At 40.8% G+C, this 21,220-nt stretch overlaps 1 protein-coding gene across 2 annotated transcripts in view; it reads left to right on the forward strand.

Annotated features, from left to right (window-relative positions):
* LOC140730222 (uncharacterized) overlaps positions 1-19,992 on the forward strand; it is a 31,368-nt gene extending 11,376 nt beyond the window's left edge. The window contains exons 2-4 of one of the 2 annotated variants that reach the window (XM_073050386.1): positions 2,620-3,112; positions 5,789-5,976; positions 15,665-19,992. In XM_073050386.1, the coding sequence (XP_072906487.1) occupies positions 2,638-3,112; positions 5,789-5,976; positions 15,665-15,739 (738 nt within the window). In that variant the 5' untranslated portion in view covers positions 2,620-2,637 and the 3' untranslated portion in view covers positions 15,740-19,992. Of the gene's footprint in view, positions 1-2,619; positions 3,113-5,788; positions 11,025-15,664 lie in introns of those variants that run through there. The other variant, XM_073050385.1, reaches the window with a different exon arrangement.
* The last annotated feature ends 1,228 nt before the right edge of the window (positions 19,993-21,220 follow it).

Here is a 21,220-nt window from a genome sequence, read left to right on the forward strand (position 1 = left end):
TAGTGCAAGGTGATCAATGTGGACAAAGATTTCCTAAACTACAGTGATTAGAGTTTTGATGTTTGGTTCAAGAACTGAAAGGTTGTTGGGAAGTACCTGCTCGTGAACCTGGTGGTGTACAGCATTAGGCTTCTGTACCTCCTGCCCAATGGTAGTTGTGAAAAGATGGCATAACCTAGGTGGTGGGGATCTGTGATGGTGGATGTCTACATCCATAGACTCCTCAAAATTCTCACGCAAGTTCATAGGGTGGTTAGATAGATAGATAGATACTTTATTCATCCCCATGGGGAAATTCAACCTTTTTTCCAATGTCCCATACACTTGTTGTAGCAAAAACTAATTACATACAATACTTAACTCAGTAAAAATATGATATGCATCTAAATCACTAACTCAAAAAGCATTAATAATAGCTTTAAAAAAAAGTTCTTAAGTCCTGGCGGTTGAATTGTAAAGCCTAATGGCATTGGGGAGTATTGACCTCTTCATCCTGTCTGAGGAGCATTGCATCGACAGTAACCTGTCGCTGAAACTGCTTCTCTGTCTCTGGATGGTGCTATGTAGAGGATGTTCAGGGTTTTCCATAATTGACCGTAGCCTACTCAGCGCCCTTCGCTCAGCTACCGATGTTAAACTCTCCAGTACTTTGCCCACGACAGAGCTTATTAAGACGTGAGGCGTCCCTCTTCTTAATGCTTCCTCCCCAACACACCACCACAAAGAAGAGGGCGCTCTCCACAACTGACCTATAGAACATCTTCAGCATCTCACTACAGACATTGAATGACGCTAACCTTCTAAGGAAGTACAGTCGACTCTGTGCCTTCCTGCACAAGGCATCTGTGTTGGCAGTCCAGTCTAGCTTCTCGTCTAACTGTACTCCCAGATACTTGTAGGTCTTAACCTGCTCCACACATTCTCCATTAATGATCACTGGCTCCATATGAGGCCTAGATCTCCTAAAGTCCACCACCATCTCCTTGGTCTTGGTGATATTGAGACGCAGGTAGTTTGAGTTGCACCATATCACAAAGTCCTGTATCAGTTTCCTATACTCCTCCTCCTGTCCATTCCTGACACACCCCACTATGGCCGTGTCATCAGCGAACTTCTGCACATGGCAGGACTCCGAGCTATATTGGAAGTCTGATGTGTACAGGGTGAACAGGACCGGAGAGAGTACGGTTCCCTGCGGCGCTCCTGTGCTGCTGACCACCGTGTCAGACCTACAGTCTCCCAACCGCACATACTGAGGTCTATCTGTCAAGTAGTCCACTATCCAATCCACCATGTGAGAGTCTACTCCCATCTCCATTAGTTTGTGCCTTAAGATCTTGGGCTGGATGGTGTTAAAGGCACTAGAGAAGTCAAGGAATGTAATCCTCACAGCACAACTGACCCCATCTAGGTGAGAGAGTGATTTGTGCAGCAAATACGTGATAGCATCCTCCACTCCCACCTTCTCCTTATACGCAAACTGAAGTGGATCCCGGGCGTGCCTGGTTTGTGGCCTCAGATTCTGTATTATCAGCTGCTCCATGGTCTTCATCACGTGTGACGTCAAGGCAACAGGTCTGAAGTCATTCAACTCCTTTGGTTGTGGTTTCTTCGGTACCGGGACAATACAGGATGTTTTCCACTGTCTGGGTACTCTTCTCTGATAAGAAGGTGAATGGTGTATTCACCTTGTTAAGTCGGGGAATTGGGATCAAGAACTGTGAAATAATGTTGGAGCTCTATGAAACTGTGGTTACAAACCATTTGGAGTATTGTATATTGTTCTGGTCACCCCATTATAGGAGCAATGTCAAAACTTTACCGAAGGTGCAGAAGAGATTTACCAGGATGGTGACATGAACATCAATTTCTCAAACTTCCAGTAATGCCCCCTCAACCATTTTTTATCCCCTTTTCCCTCTCTCATTATCTCCTCCCCCTCCCCCACTTTTTATTTCTTCCATGGCCTTCTGTCTCTTTCACCAATCAACTTGCTAGCTCTTTGCTTCATCCCTCTACCCCAATCCCCAAGTTTCACCTCTCCCCTCCCCCCACCTTACAAATCTACCCGTCAGCTTTTTTCCTCCACTCCTGCCAAAGGGTTTCAGCCCAAAATGTCGATTGTGTTTTTTTTCCACAGATGCAGCCTGGCCTGCTGAGTTCCTCCAGTATTTTGTGTGTGTTTCTCAGATCTCCGGCACCTACAGATTTTCTCTTGATTGTGATTTGTTTACCGGGATGCTGTCTGGATTAGAGAGCATGCCTTATAAAGATAGGCTGAGCAAGATGGAGCTTTTCTCTTTGGAGTGAAAGAGAATGAAAGGCAACTTGACAGTGGTGTACAAAATGATGAGGCATAGATCAAGTGGCTAGACAAAGGCCTTTTCCCAGGGCAGAAGTAGCTAATATGAGAATGCATAATTTTAAGCTGACCAGAGCAGAGTATAGGGAAATGTCAGAGGTAAGTTTTTTTTTCCACAGACATTTGGCTGCATGAACACATTGCTGAGGCTGCTGGTGGAGGCAGATACGTTCTGGGCATTTAAGCTGTTGTGTTCTAGGTTCTATATTTGGTGTTGAGTCCTTGCTGAGTGGTGTTAATTGCTTCTCCTTTTCTAGGCTGAACCTGAAGACCCAATGGAGGATTACAAGAGGAAATTTGAAGAGGCCACTCTGCCCCAGTTCTTCAGAGGCATCTCTTCCCTGTTATCCGTGCTGGAACTCGCAGTCAGCGTGCCGTCTGAAGAACTCGACAACTCATTGTGCGAGAAGATCCAGGGTAAGGCCAAGGAGGCACAGAGGGAGATCCTGGCTGCAGAGGAGGCTGCCAGCAACATTGTCGGTCTTATCGATACTGGTTGTGAGGAGCTGACCTCTCAGCAAGGCAAGCTGAGCAGAAGGCAAGAAGAGCTCCAGGCAGGCTTGGAGGCCACACAGGAACAACTGGGCAGCTTGGCCGACAAGCAGAAGCAGCTCAAAGGGCAGGTCCAAAGTGCCAACGTGTCGCTCAGGGAGGCAAAGCAGACCCTGGCAATGGCCAGGGCCAAACTGGGTGAGAAGCGGACTGGGAGAGACATCGGTATTGGGCTGACGTTCGTTATCCCATGTATCGGTAAGTGGGAGCATTTAGCAACGTAAATGTTCATATTTTCAAAAGAGATATGCCATTGAGAGTCTTTGTAAGACACAAAAAATTCAGGAGGAACTCAGCAGGTGAGGAGCATCTATGGAGAGGAATAAACAGTCGATGTTTCAAGACTAGACCCTTCATCAGGACTCTACTATACATTCAGATTGAGTGACAAAAAACAGAAAGCAGCATTTAATTATGGTTGCACTGGATTGATAAGGCAAAATCTGGATTACTGGGTGCAGCTTTTGTGTTCTCTTATGGAGGACATAATTGCAGAGAGGAAAGGAAGGTGCTCCACCTCCTTCCCTTTCTTCCATGGTGCACTCTCCTTCCCATCAGACTCTTTTTCCTTCAGCCCTTTACTTCTTCCACCTATCACCCTCCAGGTTCTCATTTCATCTCACCTCCCCCACACATTCACCTGCCCCCTTATCTGGTGTCACCCACCCCACCTTCTTATTCTGGCCTCTATTCCTTTCCAATCCCAATGAAGGGTCTCAACAAGAAACATCCAATCTTCATTCCCTTCCATAGATGCTGCTGATTCCTCCAGTATTTTGTTTGTGTCACTCTGCTGTTAAGAGTCTTTGCAACACTCAGAGCTCTCCTCTTCCCCACCAAACCCATTCTCCACACATTCCCCAAAACTCCCTGCAGACTGTTGCCTTCACCTTCACACTAGAGGCAAAGAACAATGGACAGTTAACCCTTGGACTTTCATGAATTTGGTCAAATGAGAAATAGAAGACCCTGGAGGAAACCTATTGGTCACATGGAGAATGTGCAAACTCCTCTCTGGCAGTGCCCAAGGAGAAGATGGATTGCTGCAAAGATGCTGACGTACCAGCTACACAAGCCTACGCCCCAAACTCCTGCATGGTGAAGAGTCACTATTCAGGCAGAGTGATTCAGATTCAAATTCAAACTCAGATTCAGTTTATTTATCACATATACATGAAAAGATGCAATTAAATATGACTGTTCCATGTAATCGCACACCATCAGTTCCTCCAGCCTCAATGCAACACATTAGAACATAGACACAGAACAGTATAGCACAGGGACAGATCCTTCAGCCCATCTTGTCTTTACTGACTATGATACCAAATTAAATCAATTTTATTTGCCTGCATGTGATGCATATCCCCCCAATACCTGCATAGTCCTGTAGCATCTAACTAACAGCTTCTTGAATTCCACTGTGGTGCGAGCTTCATTTTCACCCTTCACCCACATATCTGCGTAAAAATAGGCCCCACACATCTCCATTAAACTTCCCCAATCTCATGTTAAAGATATGCTCACTGAGGTTAGGTGAGCTCAGAACTACAAGCTAGGGGTTAAGTGTAAAAGGTAAAAGGAGGGAGACCTTTTTCACTCAGATTGTAGAATGAGACATCAGTGGAAGCGATTTCAGCATTTTAGACACATTTGGTTAATACATTATTGTGTGGTGCATGATGGGCTTTGGACCAGATACAGGGATTAGGCAGAATAACAGTTCAGCACAGACTGGATGGGCCAAAGGGTCTATTTCTGTGCTGCAATTTTCTATGTCTCTATTGGAATTTCTCATCCCTCTTGTACAGGTCACCCCTTTCCAGAGAAGGGTCCAAGATCCAAGAACTTGAAATAGGTGCAATGATGCTTCCTTGCATCGACATTCCTGGCACAAAGCATCACATTTCCAGGAAAAATAACAATTATTTGCAATGTTTCTAAAAATAAAATCAAATGTGATCATCACAACTCCTCATATCACTCTAAACTTTTCCTTTCAGGAAATTTGTCCAAGTGTTTTTCTATGAAGAGAAAGGCACTTTGTACTTCCTCCCTCCCTCTGCCTTGTTATTTCTGGCTTCTTGCCCTTTCCTTTCCAGTCCTGATGGATGTTCTCATCCTGAAATGTCGACGAACCTGAATCTCAATCAGAAACTGTATCTGAACAACACACACAAAACGCTGGAGGAACTCAGCAGCTCAGACAGCTTCAATGAATAGGGAATCGGGTTTGTTTATCACACGTGCATCAAAATGTGCAGTGAGATGCATCACTTGTGTTAATGAACAACACACCCAAGCATGTTCTGGGCCAGCCCGCAAGTGCGGCCACCAATTCCACTGCAGACTAACCATGCTCACCCATGCTCGGCAGAACAACACATAACACAACAAACACCGCAGATATGCCATCCTCCAACCACTGGACAGGCTGTGGTAGGCCTCGGGTGGTCTTGGACTCACAGACATTGGGCCTTTGACCTCCCCTGTGGACTCATTAATCACAGCGCGCTGGGATAGAGAGCTGAAGGATAAAGTTGCTTATAAATCAGGCATGGACTAGGAGGTGGTGAAGACAAGGGGAGACAGTCGTGGGTTCAGTCTGTGTTTGTTAGATATGATGGGTGGGGTTTGTGGGCAGAAGCAGGAAGGGTCTGGTCTGCCTGTTCAATAGATTTCAACGGGTACATTTAATGTCAGAGAAATGTATACAATACACATCCTGAAATTCTTCTTCTTCACAACCATCCATGAAAACAGAGGAGTTCCCCAGAGAATGAATGACAGTTAAATGTTAGAACCCCAAAGACATCCCCCCCCAGCTCCCCCTCCCACGCGTAAGCAGCCTCAATGCTGTTGTGCGTCTTTTTGCAGGGATCCCCATGGCGGTGTCCTTTGAGAAGGAGCGAGTGTACAGGAAGTCGGAAGCGGAGGCGGCCTCGGAGGAGCTCGCGCAGGTGGTGGCGGGCATCAAGAAGGACGAGGAGGAGCTGGCTCGGATCGAGGAGCGAGTACCGGAACTGGAGAGGGAGGCGGAGAAGGCGGCCGAGGCACTGAGCAAGGTGAAGGGGGAGCTGCTAGAGCTTAAGCAGATGCGCACTTCGCTGGCCGAGGCACAGTGCCAACTCAGGAGCTGCACCCAGTACCTGTCCACCCTCCACGGACACGTGAAGGTGCTGGAAACCCAGAGCCAGAACCTGTATAGCCTGGGCCCAGTCATACCCCTGATTGTCAAGGCCTGTGAACAAGTCCAGGAGAGGGTGCCAGGCAACGAGTTCCTGCTGATGGCAACACAAGTCTGCTCTGTCCTTCACACTCTGGGGAACACGCTACCCAGACTGAAGGAAAGGAACAGGGCACAAACGGAGGACCACTTCTGAGACAACGCACCCAGCAGTAACTAACAAGTGCAAACTTCTAAGTCCTCCCTATCCAGATGCTGCTTGGCCCTCTGAGTGGAACACACAGTCCATCGAACATAGGAAAGTACAGCACACTATGTCTCTTAGCCCAGAAGGGTGTACTGACCTTTTAATCTATTCTGAGATCAATCTAATAGTTCAGTTTTATGACCCTTCCATTTTGCTATTGTCATTGTTCTTATTTCACAATATCTAAAATTACCCTAATATATCTGTCTCTATCACCACCTGAGCAGTGTATTTCCGGTACCTACCACTCTCTGTGTGAAGTACCTACCTCTGACGTCACCTTCCTTTCCACCCCCCCCCCCCATGCTTTCTGCCTATCACTTTAAAATTATGCCTTCTCGTATTAGTCATAGAAACATAGAGACATAGAAAACCTACAGCAAAATACAGGCCCTTTGGCCCACAATGCTGTGCCAAACATGTACTTACTTTAGAAATTACCTAGAGTTACCCATAGCCCTTTACTTTTCTAAGCTCCATGTGCCTATCCAGGAGTCTCTTAAAAGACCCCATCATATCCACCTCAACCACTGTCACTGGCAGCCCATTCCACGCACTCACCACTCTCTGCGTAAAAACTTACCCCTGACATCTCCTCTGTACCTACTTCCAAGCACCATAACACTGTGTCCTCTCGTGTTAGTCATTTCAGCCCTGGGGAAAAACTTCTGACCATCCACATGATCAATGCCTCTCATCATTGTTAAACCTCTATCAGGTTACCTTTCATCCTCTGCCGCTCCAAGGAGAAATGGCCAAGTTCAGTCAACCTTTTCTCATAAGCCATGCTCCCCAATCCAAGCAACATCCTTGTAAATTTTCTCTGCACCCTTTCTATAGTTTCCACATCCTTTCTGTAGTGAGATGATCAGAACTGAGCACAGTACTCTAAGTGGGGTCTGACCAGGGTCCTATGTAGCTGCAACATTACCTCATGGCTCTTAAGCTCAATCTCACAGTAGATGAAGTCCTACCAAAATGAACCACCTCATACTTATCTAGGTTGAACTCCATCTGCCACTTCTCAGCCTAGTTTTGCATCCTATCAATATCCCTCTGTAACTTCTCACAGCCTCCACACTATCCAAAAAACCGCCAACTTCTGTGTCATCAGCAAATTTACTAATCCATTCCTCCACTTCCTCAGCCAGGCCATTTCTAAAAATCATGAAAAGAAGGGGTTCCTAGAACAGATCCCTGAGGTACACCACTGGTCACCGACCTCCATGCAAAATATGACCCATCTACAACTAGTCTTTGCCTTCTGTGGGCAAGCCATCTCTGAGCCACAAAGCAGTGTCCCCTTGGATCCCTTGCTGCCTTACTTTCTGAATAAGCTTTGCATGGGGGACCTGATCAAATGCTTGCTACAAGTACACTACATCTACTGCTCTACCCTCATCAACGTGTTTAGTCACATCCTCAAAAAATTCAATCGGGCTCATAAGCACGGCCTGGATTTGACAAAGCCATGCTGATTATTCCTAATCATACCCTAGTCATTTTCATTTTGTGAAGAAGTCTTTGGACGCCCATTCAATCTACGCCTCTTCTAATCTTGTACATTTCAATCAATTCACATTTTATCATCCTTTGCTCCTAAGCAAAAAAGCCCTAGTTTGCTCAATGTATCCTCATAAAACTGCCCCTTAATCCAGGTAGCATCCTGCTAAATCTCCTCTGCACGTTTTCTAAAGCTTCCACATGCCTTGAGAACAAACACAATATTCTATGTGTGCTCGAACTGGAGTTTCAGAGACCTGTAGCATTACCTCACGGCTCTTGAACTTAACTCCCGAATAATGAAGGCTGTCACATCATGTCCATTTTCTCCAGCATTGTCTCTGTTGCAGAACAGTTTGTTGCTGTATTTAAAGAGCAAACATGAGGAAATCTGCAGATGCTGGAAATTCAAACAACAACACACACAAAATGCTGGTAGAACACAGCAGGGTAGGCAGCATCTATAGGGAGAAGCGCTGTCGACGTTTTGGGCTGAGACCCTTCGTCAGGTCTTGTTGCTGTATGCTTGCACACTCATTACTCTGTACACACCCCTCAGAGATCGGCTGAAATTAGCAAGCAATGACTCAGTGACTCCCCCTCCCTCTCAAGTGGACCAACATCATGGACCCTCCTGGACAGCACCCTGTTTCAGACAATCCCTTTGCTGTCCTCCCCCCTCACCAACACACACAGACACACACACACACACACACACACACACACACACACACACACACACACACACACACACACACACACACACACACACACACACACACACACACACACACACACACACACACACACATCTCTTCTCTGTTCTGAAGAAAAGTCTTCGACTAGAAACATTATTGGTTTCCTAACCTGCTGAGTGTTTCCAACAATCTCCATCTTCTGAAGTAAATTGAACTTTTTAAAATGGCAACTGATATTGTAAACTGATATTAAGGAGATGCAGGACAGAGATATGTCTCTGCCCTGCAGGTCGCCCTTGGGCAAGTTATAGCAGCTGCTTTGCCCCGCTCAGGGTCACACAAAGCCGAATGAGCAGGTGATGGATGGATGTATGAACAACTGGTGCATATCACAAGTCCTGGTTATGTGAACACTGACACCAGGCAGACAACCTTAGAAGAGTATTGATAAAGGGATCACCTGTCTTGTAAAGACACTGCCCAGAAGAAAGCAATGGCAAACCACTACTGTAGCAACATTTGTCAAGAGCAATCATGGCCAGTAGATGGAAGACATCATACAACATGGCACATAATGATGATGATTATGAGCTAATGCAGTTATTGGGTAAATCACCAGGTTAACCCCAGTGGTATAAAGAACTGAAGAAGACCATTCATTACATTATGTCTGTGCTGTTAATTGGAATCACTGAAGTTATTTACATATGTGCTCTTCAGCTAGACTTTCCTTTTTGAATACAAAGTTTGTATTTGTCCAATTTCCCCTTGGAAGTCACTCAGCTACACCCTGGGTGAAGCCGGTACTTGTTTATCCTGTACATACCTCCATTATTGAGAACATTCTGTCAGGGGTAGATATCTGGTGTGGTTGAATGAGAGCACAGACAGGATGTGGGAGTATTCACACTTAGTATAGCACATGGAGATTTTAACCCAATTATTACCAGTTAAAACTGATGGAACGGTGAGAACCAGGGGCAAGGATGACCACAAAGAGATTGAGGAGTTTGAGGTCATGATGGGACTGTTGACATCAATGACATCACAAGCACACGTGCACAAAGGTGCAATGCAGCAGCATTACAGGAATGGAGTAGCATGTTAGCAGCATTCATAAGAAAAACAAATGGGGGGATGTCACGTGATGACATAGGATCGAGACATGGAAATCCAGCTCTCATAAAAAATCAGTAAATTAATGTTTAAGTGAAGAAAATTTAGTAAATACTTTCTAAAAGTTACTTATAAACTACTCAGGATTGTTTCAAGCTATGTCTCATAAACAGAAGTAGAAGAAAACTACTACCTTGAAGACAACGCAAGTTGAAACAGAATCAAGGCCTTTCGCCATGAAAGAACCACGGGCTCAAGTACATCTTATCTCCGGCAATACAGAACAGGAAACTGCGGAAACATCAACCATCTCTAAAGAAAAAGACTAACAAGAATTGCGCAAACGCGAAGGAAGGAGCATGCGCAAACGCGAGAAACCTGAACTACAAATCCCAGTTATGATTGAAACCGGAAGTGAAAGTGAATTTGAGCTGGATTCAGATCCTCTGGGTAAATCAGACGAAGATGGAGGTAAAAGTTTTTCTGGCGATATAGGAAAAACTTTGATGCAAATAATGCATAAATTAGAAAAATTAAATGCATTAAAAGCAATAGAAAATATATTTAAAATATGAAGATTATGTTTGACAAAATGATAAAAAGACAGAACAAAATGGATAAGAGAATGTCAGACTTGGAAGAAACAATGGGAGACATCGTTGAAAGAATGAATAAAATGGAAGATAATATTTCTGCCTGGACATCAGAAAAAAAAGTTGTTGGAAAAAGTGGACATGCTTGAAAATTTTAGCAGATTAAATAATATTAAGATTGTTGGACTTAAAGGTATAGAAGGAGAAGATCCAATAATTTTTTTTCAAAAATGGATACCGGAAAACTTGGAAATGGAAAAGGAACTCAGTTAATTGAAACTGAAAGGGCTCACAGAGCCTTAAGATCAAGACCTCAAGTTGATCAAAATCCACAATCAATCTTGATAAAATGCTTAAGATGTCAAGATAAAGAAAAGATCCAGAAGGCGGCTGCCTAATGTGCCAGAAAGAGAAACAGGCCATTGATGATAGAAGGGAAAATAGTTCTTTTCTATCCTCATATAAGTTATAGCCTTTTGAAGAGAAAGAAGGAATTTAACCCAGCGAAAAATGTTTTATGGGAAAAGGGTTATAAATTTATAATGCATCACCCAGCAACACTGATAATTTTTTTGGATGATGGAAGAAGAAGATTTTTTACTGATTATCGAGACGTGGAAGAGTTTGCACAAAAACTCCCAAATATTCACTAACTACACCCAAAGGTTTAAAAGCGAAATGGATTAAAGATGAAGACAGGGACAGTGAATGAAATTGATAGACATTTAAGGACAGAAGAATATTTAAATATATTCTTAATTATATGATACAGGGGAGAAAGGTAAAAATTTGAGAAATATTAATTGAGAGTAGTGATATTATCTTTTTTCTTCTCATATATATACTTTTTATGTTACGGGGGAGCTGGGGGAACTTCGGATCAATTGCTATGGGATTCACGTGTGTAATCATGGTGATTGCTATGACCCGTACAACAGAGGGGGGTAATGTGTTTTTTTTATCCACAACATTAGTAGGGGGGTATTTTGTTTTTTTCTTTATAATCTATTGTACTTCTATCTTTCTTTCTTTGCCTGAATGATCAGTGGGGAGACATATAGCAACATGGAAAATTTTAAAAAGATTCCCCAAGGTACCACGAAAGTTGAAAGATTAGGTATTATTATAGATTGGAGTAACCCTATTAAAAACAATGACTAATTTACTGAATTTTTTTAAGTTTTAATGTTAATGGGCTTAATGGACCGGTGAAAAGAAAAAGAATTTTAACATATATTAAGAAAATGAAAATAGATATAGCTTTTTTACAGAAACACACTTAACAGAGATAGAACATCAGAAATTTAAAAGAGATTGGGTTGGAAATGTTATTGCAGCTTCATTTAACTCAAAGGTGAGAGGAGTTGCAATTTTGGTTAATAAAACTTTACCAATTAAAATACAAAATGTATTAATTGTTTCGGCAGGGAGATATGTAATTATACATTGTCAAATTTTTTCAGAACTATGGACTCTTATGAATATTTATGCACCAAATGAAAATAATGTAAAATTTATACAAGAGGTCTTTCCGAGTTTGGCTGATGCACGTGACAAAATATTAATAGGTGGAGATTTTAACTTTTGTCTAGATCCAGTTTTAGAAAGATCAACAATGGTTGTTACAAAATCAAAAGTAGCAAAATTAACTTTATCATTGATGAAAGATCTAAATTTGATTGATATATGGAGAAGAATTAATCCAAAATAAAGAGATTATTCATTTTATTCAAATAGACACAAAACTTATTCAAGGATAGATTTTTTCCTATTATCAACGAATATTCAAGACAGAGTGAAAAATATGGAATATAAAGCAAGAATATTGTCAGATCATTCTCCTTTGATAATGACAATGATAATGATAGATAAAGAGGAATTGATTTATAGATGGAGATTTAATTCAATATTATTAAAATGTCAAGATTTTTGTGATTTTATGAAAAAGCAGATTCAGTTTTTTTTAGATACAAATTCACATTCAGTTCATGATAAATTTACATTGTGGGAAGCAATGAAGGCATATTTGAGAGGCCAGATAATAAGTAACACCTCTAAAATAAAGAAGGAATATATGATAGAAATAGATCAATTGGAAAAAGAGATTACAAAATTAGAAAAATAACCTCAAAGATATATGACAGAAGAAAAATGAAGAAAACTTGTTAACAAGAGGTTACAATATAATACACTTCAGACATATCGAACAGAAAAAGCAATTATGAGAACTAAACAGAGATATTACGAACTAGGTAAAGATCACATAAGGTTCTTGCTTGGCAGTTAAAAACAGACCAGACGTTCAAAAAGATAAATGCAATTAGAACAAGTGTAAACAAAATTACTTATAAACCTTTAGAAATTAACGAAACTTTTAAGAATCTTTATTCCGAACTGTATCAGTCAGAATCACAAAATGATAATGTCAAGATAGAAAGGTTTTTATCACTACTAACTCTTCCAAAATTGAATTTGGAACAGAAGGGATGAGATACGCCTTTTACATTAAAAGAAGTCGAAGAAGCTCTAGGATCACTTCAGAGTAATAAATCCCCAGGAGAAGATGGTTTTCTGCCCAAATTTTACAAAAAGTTTAAAGATTTACTAATTCCTCCTTTTATGGAGTTAATACATCAACCGGAAAGAACGCATAATCTTCCAGAATCTTTTTCGACAGCTATTTTAATAGTATTGCCAAAAAAAGATAGAGATCTTTTAAAGCCAACATCATATAGACCTATTTCTTTGTTAAACACTGACTATAAAATAATAGCAAAAATTTTATCTAGTAGATTATCTAAATCCCTACCAAAATTAATACATATGGATCAAACAGGAGTTATCAAGAATAGACAATCGGCAGATAATGTAACCCGGTTACTTAGCTTAATTCATTTGGCACAAAAGAGGGAGAAAATAAGTGTGGCAGTTGCTTTAGCTGCAGAAAAAGCATTTGATAGATTGGAATGGGATTTTTTATTTAAGGTATTGGAAAAATATGGATTAAGAGTGTCGTTTATAAAATGGATTAAAACCTTAAATACTAATCCCAAAGCTAAAGTAGTGACAAATGGTCAAATTTCAACACCATTTCAGTTAACAAGATCAACTAGGCAAGGTTGTCCATTATCACCTGCTTTATTTGTGTTGGCGATAGAACCATTAGCTGAATTAATTAGAACGGACCCAGATATTAAGGGTTTCAGAGTTAACCAGGAGGAATACAAGATTAACTTATTTGCTGATGATGTTCTGCTTTATTTAACAAACCCATTGTATTTGCTGCATAAATTATCTTCTAGATTGGAAGAATATGGGAAAATATCAGGCTACAAAATAAATTGGGATAAAAGTGGAATTCTACCTCTTACTAAAGGAGATTATAGTCAATGTCGATTAATAACTCAATTTAGATGGCCGATAAATGGAATAAAATATTTAGGTATAAGAGTTGATAATGATATAAAGAACCTATATAAATTAAATTATTTACCATTATTGAAAAAAATTCAAGATCTTGACAAATGGATGATATTACCAATAACATGAGTAGGCAGAGTAAATGCCGTAAAAATGAATATATTCCCTAGATTACAATACTTATTCCAAACACTACCAATACAACTACCCCAGAAGTTTTTTCAAGAGTTAAATAAATATGTGAGGAAGTTCCTTTGGAAAGGTAAGATGTCAAGAATATTGTTGGAAAAATTGACATGGAAATTTGATCTAGGATGGTTACAACTTCCAAACTTTAAGAATTATTATAAAGCAAATCAATGTAGATTTATTGCATCTTTTTTTGATAAAGATAAGCCGGCATGGATTAGAATAGAACTAGATAAAATAGGAGAAAATACACCAGAAGATTTTATATATAAATGGGAATCTAAATGGATACAGGAAAAGAAAGAATCTCCTATATTAAAACATTTGATTGATCTATGGAATAAAATAAATGTTGACGATGAGATAAGGAAATCTTTATTAGCAAAGTGATCTTTAATTCAAAATAAACATTCCTTTTACAATGGATAATCAACTGTTATACAACTGGTTTCAAAAAGGGATTAGATATATAGGAGATTGGTTTGAAGGAGGTACATTAATGTCATTTGATCAATTAAAGAATAAATACAAAATATCAAACAACACTCTTTTTTGTTATTTCCAATTAAGGGCTTATTTAAGAGATAAATTGGGTCAAACAATTTTATTGCCAAAACCTAATGAAATGGAAACTTTAATTCAAAAAGGAAAAATTTTAAAAATTATTTCTTGTATGTATAGTTTGATTCAAAAACAGGCAATTAAACAAGGAATTCATAAGTCAAGACAAAAATCGGAAACTGACTTGAATATTAAAATTGAAGAAACAAGTTGGTCAAGACTATGTCTTGACAGTATGACAAATACAACAAATGTCTGGTTAAGATTAGTGCAATATAATTTTTTACATCAATTATATATTACACCACAAAAAAAAAAATAAATTAAACCCAAATTTATCTGATCAATGTTTCCAATGTAATCAAGAAATTGGTACTTTATTACACTCTACTTAGTCTTGTTCTAAAATTCAACCTTTTTGGACAAATTTAAGAGTTTTACTGGAACAAATTATTGGAACACAACTTCCGCATAACCCAATATTATTTTTATTAGGTGATATTGAAGGGATAAAACTGAAACCCAAATTGAATAAATATCAGAAAGAATTCATAAAAATTGCATTGGCAGTAGCCAAAAAGGCTATTGCAGTTACTTGGAAATTGGATTCATACTTAAGTATAGATCGTTGGAAGAATGAAATTTTCAGCTGTATTCCACTTGAAAAAATTACTTATAATTTAAGAGATAACTATAAACATTTCTGAAAATTTGGCGCCCTTATTTACAAAAGACAGGATTAAATATATAGGTGCTCCAAAGATAAAATTATTGGTTATTTGGGGAAAGAAATAAATATATATACTAAAGCTATTATGAACTCCTTGGAGCATGTGGGGATCTTCCGATATCCAGGCATTCTTTCTTCCTTTCTTTCTTCTCTTTCTTTTTCTTTCTTTCTATAGGGATATGTTTGGGCGGAGGGGTTAAGGAGAGGGGGGGAAGGGTTGATATTTTTCTTTCTTTCTTTCTGTAATCATTTGAAAACTCAATAAAAAAAATTTAAAAAAAGAAAAACAAATGATACAAATTATGCACTGAGGGAGAACACAATGAGAATAAGGATAGAGCTCATTTTAGTGCAAAGTGTTCAATGTGTTGCTAACCTGTAGTGACTAGGGTTCAACCAAATAGTTAGAAGAAAGTAGCTGGTCAGGACCATGGTCATGTGGGATGTTAGACTTCTGCACCTCTAATGACAATATTTTAAAATTCATTCTGTTCTTTTTTCTGATTCAGCAAGAGACATTCGCGTATGTATTCACAAGCAAAGGATGCATTATACCGGTGTTTAACTGCAAGAAATCACCTTAATGGAATTATCTATACCTGCAATGCAAAAAGAAACCAGATAGTTCATGACGTGGTGATGCACCATCAATAACTCTCTGAGACATGAGGCAAGATATTGGCTTTTATTGACTGGAAGAAAGAACAAGCAGCAATTGACACCGTGCTACATCCTGGAGACTGAGAGGCAGGGCTCAGGCCCCAATCGCCTTTATACCGGGGTCTGTGGGAGGAGCCACATGAGCAGTCAGCAGGGGGGGTGTGTCCAGACAGGTATATGTAGTTCACCACATGTAGCAGTACAGAGAGAAAACTATTCACTGAATGGGCTGATCAGCAGAATGCCCAAGGGATTTGCAGACCCAAAAATGTTCATGCATCTTCCTTTCTCCCTCTCTCCTCTCCCCTTGTCCCTGTCACCAATCCTTTGAGCTATCATTACCTATTAGCCATCCAAAGAGAATATTTCCTTCTGCTTAAAAAATTGTCTCCCTTTATATACCCTGCTAAATGCATACCAGTAGCCCTTTAGCCCTTTCCCATAATAAGGCACCACTTGTTACCAGAGCCTGCAGAGTAATCTCACCTTCCTTAGATAAGCATCATTTGTTTTTGCCTACCCTTAAGATTTATACTCCTCTTACTTTCTCAAAGTAATCTCACTCCAGGCTAATGCTATTTTGCTGAAAAGAGTTCCATCTTAATTTAGCAGGTAGCAAGGAGAAGTAATATTTAAATCTTTATTCAGAGTACCCCTGCCGGATGGTAGCTGCAAGAAGGTATCACAATCGAAGCTATGGGTATCTCGGATGATTTTATTTATTTTATTTAGAGATGTAGTGTGAAACAGGCAAGCCATGGCACCCAGCAACCCACTTATTTATTCCGAGCTGAATCAGAGGACAATTTACAATGACCCTCTAACTGTGGGAGCAAACTGAAGCATCCCGAGGAAACCCATAAGCTCATGGGAAGAACGTATGAGCTTTCTTGCTGTCTGTCCATTCTTCCAATGAGCACAGCTTTGGGGCTGGGTGATGAAGGCACTGAGGCCAGTGAAGGTTGTTGGTGTTGGTCAGTGGGGATGGTGGGTGATTTAGGAGTTGGTGAAGAGTTGGGGAGGGCAGTCTGATGGGGGTGCAGTGAGCTTACTATGGGGGTGGGAGCAGGATGAGGTCAGTGGGATGAAAGAGTGGTTCATGGGAAGGTAATGATGTGGAAGGATGGTTTGTGGGTGAAGGTGAGGTATGAAGGGCTAGGATGGGTTTGGAAAGGAGGATGTTGAGTGTGAGGTCACAGTGGGATAGGGATTGTTATACCCTGTTTCCAAGACTGTCTTACTCCTGGCTCTTGGGCACTCAGAAAATGCCCGTGCCTGGCTGTGGGACTCTTCCACTCCCTTTCCAGTGGGCAGTGTCTGTTGATAAGAACAGGAGTGGTTCATTCGGCCCCTGAACCTGTTCCACTGTTCATCAAAAGCACGGCTGATCTTCCACCTCCTGCAACATTCCCACATTCCCCACTCACTGATAGCCTAAAATAACCAATCAGTGCTCTGATTTGACTCGGTGACTGAATTTACTAATGTCCATCACTTCCTGAATGATGCTATGTAAAACAGAACAATGCAGTGGAGCAATGTGCCTTTCAGCCAACAATGTCAGCTCAGAATTACTTGTAATTTCATTGACATATGGAGTGAAACGTGTTGTTTTGTGACAGTGCAATAGATACAAATATTATAAATTATAATAATAAATATGTATTAGATAAATAAATAGTGAAAAAGAGAACAAAATATTGCAGTAGTGTTCATGCGTTCAGGGATTGTTCAGAAATCTGATGGCAAAGGGAAGAAGATATACAGCACGTGCGTCCGGAGACTCCTGGTAGCAATGATAAGAGGCCATGTTGTGGATGTTGAGGGCCCTTCACGATGGATGCCGCCTTCTCGAGGCTTCGCCTTTTGAAGATGTCCTCGGTGGTGGAGAGTGTTGTGCCCGAGAGGGATTTGGGTGAATCTACAACTCTCTGCAGACATTTAACGATCTGTGCCTCTCCATGACAGACAGTGATGCAACAAGTTCGAATACTCTCCATGATACAGCTGTAGAAGTTTGCTAGAGTCTTTGGGAACGTACTAAATCTCCTTAAAGTCCGAATGAAGTATAGCAGCAGACGTTGGTGCAACATTATGTTAGGCCCCGGATAGATCTGACTGTTTGTAGTGTTATTCACTAAGCTTGGTAACAAGGTCGCAAACATTTAATCAGCAGTCGAGGTGCATAATAGGCTATTGTTTCTGCCGAGTACTACTGTTTATATTGGTTCAACTTTTTGTTCTGATTGGTTGGCTGTCACACAGGCCACCAGCCTCCGTTGTGTCCCTGCCAACCAGACAACCGAGAGATCTCTGCTGACCTGTCTCCCAGGTAGTTGAGAGCGCTACTTCCTAGGATGTTCGCGGTTCAGCTCTGGGCCCCGATCCCGCAAACACATCTGAATGGATTTGAATGTTGATTCCAAAACTTCTTACCCTCTCCATTACTGACCAGTTGACGAAAACTGGTGTGCTCTCCCAACTTTCCTTTGCTGAAGTTCACAATCAGTCCCTTAGTTCCTTGGTCTTACTAATGTTGAATGCAATTCTGTTGTGACATCACTCAACGTGATTGTGTATCATGCTGTGATGCCGAATTAAATTGATTTCCTTCCCCCTTTTCCCTGCGCATGACTCATATCCCTTTATTCCTTGTCTATTTACATATCTAGTTAAGAACCTCTTAAACAGCCGTTCCAAGGTACCCACCACTCAAAAGAATATTTACCCCACAAGTCTCACCATAACACAGTCCATCTAGTATTAGACATTTCACCCTTGGGTGGAAAAGACCCCCACTGTTGGTTTATACTTCTCAATATTTTATAAACCATTATCAGGTCTCACTTCACTCTCTGGCGCTCCTGAGAAAATAACCTATTTATCTAAACTTCCTCTTGCTTAGTGGGTCCTATAATCTTATTAACTTGCCCAAACATTCTAATCCAGGCAGCATTTTGGTAAGCTTTGCCTGAACCCTCTCCAAAGTCATGGGGCAACCAGAAATTACATGATACTTCAAGTACAGCCTATTCAAAGTTTTATACAACTGCAACATGACTTCCTGACTCATATTCAAAGCCCCAGTTAATGAAGGTGATCTATCTCTTGCACAATATGTACACTTTCAGGGAACTATAGACTTAGACTTCTTCATTCTTCTGTATGTTAATGCTGTTCCATTAACAGTATACTTTTCCCATATGCTCAGTGACGAATAAAGTAGCCTCTGAGTGTATGCTCATGGTTTTCTGCTGCTGTAATCCATCATTTCAAGGTTCGACGTGCATTTCTGCATGCCACTGTTATAATTTGTAGTCATTTCAGTTACTGATGCCTTCCTGTCAGCTTGAACCACTCTGGCAATCCTTCTCTGACCTCGCTCATTAACAAAACATTTTCCCACACAGAAATGCCATTCACCATGTAGATTTTTTGTAACATTCTCTGTAAACTCCAGATTGCTGTGCGTGGAAATCCCAGGAGATCAGCTATGTTTGAGGTACTCAAACTACCCCTTCTGGCATCAATTGTCATTCCACATTCAAAGTAACTTAGATCATATTTCTTCCCCAATCTAAAATTCATTCAGCATTATTGCATGTTTTTATAAATTAAGTTCCTGCCACGTGATTGGCTGATTATATATTTGCATTAACAAGCGGGTGTATCGGTGTACCTAATAAAGTAGTCAGTAATTGTATTTCCCATTATTACCTGTATATTTGTGTGCCTATCAACAACCTCTTAAACACAAGCACCATTATCATATTCATCAACATCCCAACAGCCTGTTTCAGACTCCCACCACTAAGTAAAAATAATTTGTCCCATGCATCTCACCTTAAACACAAATGCTCAAATTTAGGCATTTCAGTCTTGGTGCGGGGGTGGCGGGGGGTAAATACCATCTGTCTAGCCGTGGCTCTCTCATACACTTATGAACTTCCACCAGGTCCCCTTAGCCTCTGATGCTCCACCAAAAACAGTGCTAGATTGTTCAACCTCTCCTTATAACTTCAACTCGGGCGGTATCCTGGTAAACCACTTCCGCACTCTCTCCAAAGCAGCTACATCCTTTCTGTCATAGGCTGATGGGAAAAGTACCCGATTCTCCCCGTAGTCCACTCAAAGTTTTGTAGAGCTGCAACATGGCTTTTGGACTCTTATGTTCAATGTTCCAACTAATGATGGCAATCTTTCATCCTTTCTACTTGTGTGTCCACTTTCAGTGAGCTACGCACTTGATCCCCAAGATGTTAACGCTATTAAGGGTCCTGCCATTAACTTTATTATTCCCCAATAAATTAGATTTCTCTAAGTTCAACAGACACAAAATTTTGGAGGAAATCAACAGGTCGGGCAGTCATGGTGAGGGGTCTTGGCCCAAAATGTTTACTGTTTATTCCTTTCCAGGGATGCTGTCTGGCTTGCTGAGTTCCCTGGCTCTCAAGTCCTGAAAGCCTCCACTTTCAAATCTGTCTCCTTTGTTTCCTGATATTTGGACAGTGCTATGGTGCATCCTGGCTTCCTATAAGGGATCGCCACTTTGGAATCAAAATGAAACAAGGGCACAGTCTCTGAATCAGAATAAATATCCTGCATTGTGCTCAGTGAGCTAACTGCACAAGGGAGTCTTTCTCACCCTCCCACCATCTCTGGTCAGACAGCTCATTGATATTCACCCACACTTCACAGCAGACCCATTGTTTACGGTGTTGCTAAGCATAAGTGAACCAATCGGCTCCTGTTTACTCCAAATGCTGAAATGTTTTGGATTTGTGTGAAGGTTGAGGGATGGGAAACAGGAAGCAGGTGCATTAGGGGATATACTGGTATAAATGAGAGGCAGAAAGGTACAAGGAACCATGATGTTCAGCTGACTCTACTTCCCAAAGCCTGTCAGACTATAAGAACATAAGAAATAGGAGTAAAATTAGATCAGTCGAGTCTACTCCACCATTTTGTCATGGCTGATTTATTATCCCTCTCAACTCCATTCATCTGCCTTCTCCATATGAGCTTTGATGCTCTGACTAATCAAGAACCTATCATCCTCCACTTTAATTATACCTAGTGACGTGGCCTCCAAAGCCATCTGTGGCAAAATGGAAGACACAAACAGTATGGTGAAAGTTCCAGAAGTCAGGTGTCATGAAGTGCGTGAAGTTACCATTAATAAGCAGTAGATTCTTGGGAAACAGAAACGTCTGAAGGTAGATGAGTCAGATGGTGTACACCCCAGTTTCTGAAAGAGGTAGCTGAAGAGTATGAGGAGGTATAGGTTATGATCTTTCAAGAATGAATTGATTCTGTAATGGTTGCAGAAGACTGAAAAGTTGCAAATGCCATTCCACTTTTCAAGAAGGGAGAAATTATAGGTCAGTTAGTCTGACCTCAATATT

Source organism: Hemitrygon akajei, chromosome 7 (genome assembly GCF_048418815.1).
Source record: "Hemitrygon akajei chromosome 7, sHemAka1.3, whole genome shotgun sequence".
Lineage (NCBI taxonomy): Eukaryota > Metazoa > Chordata > Chondrichthyes > Myliobatiformes > Dasyatidae > Hemitrygon > Hemitrygon akajei.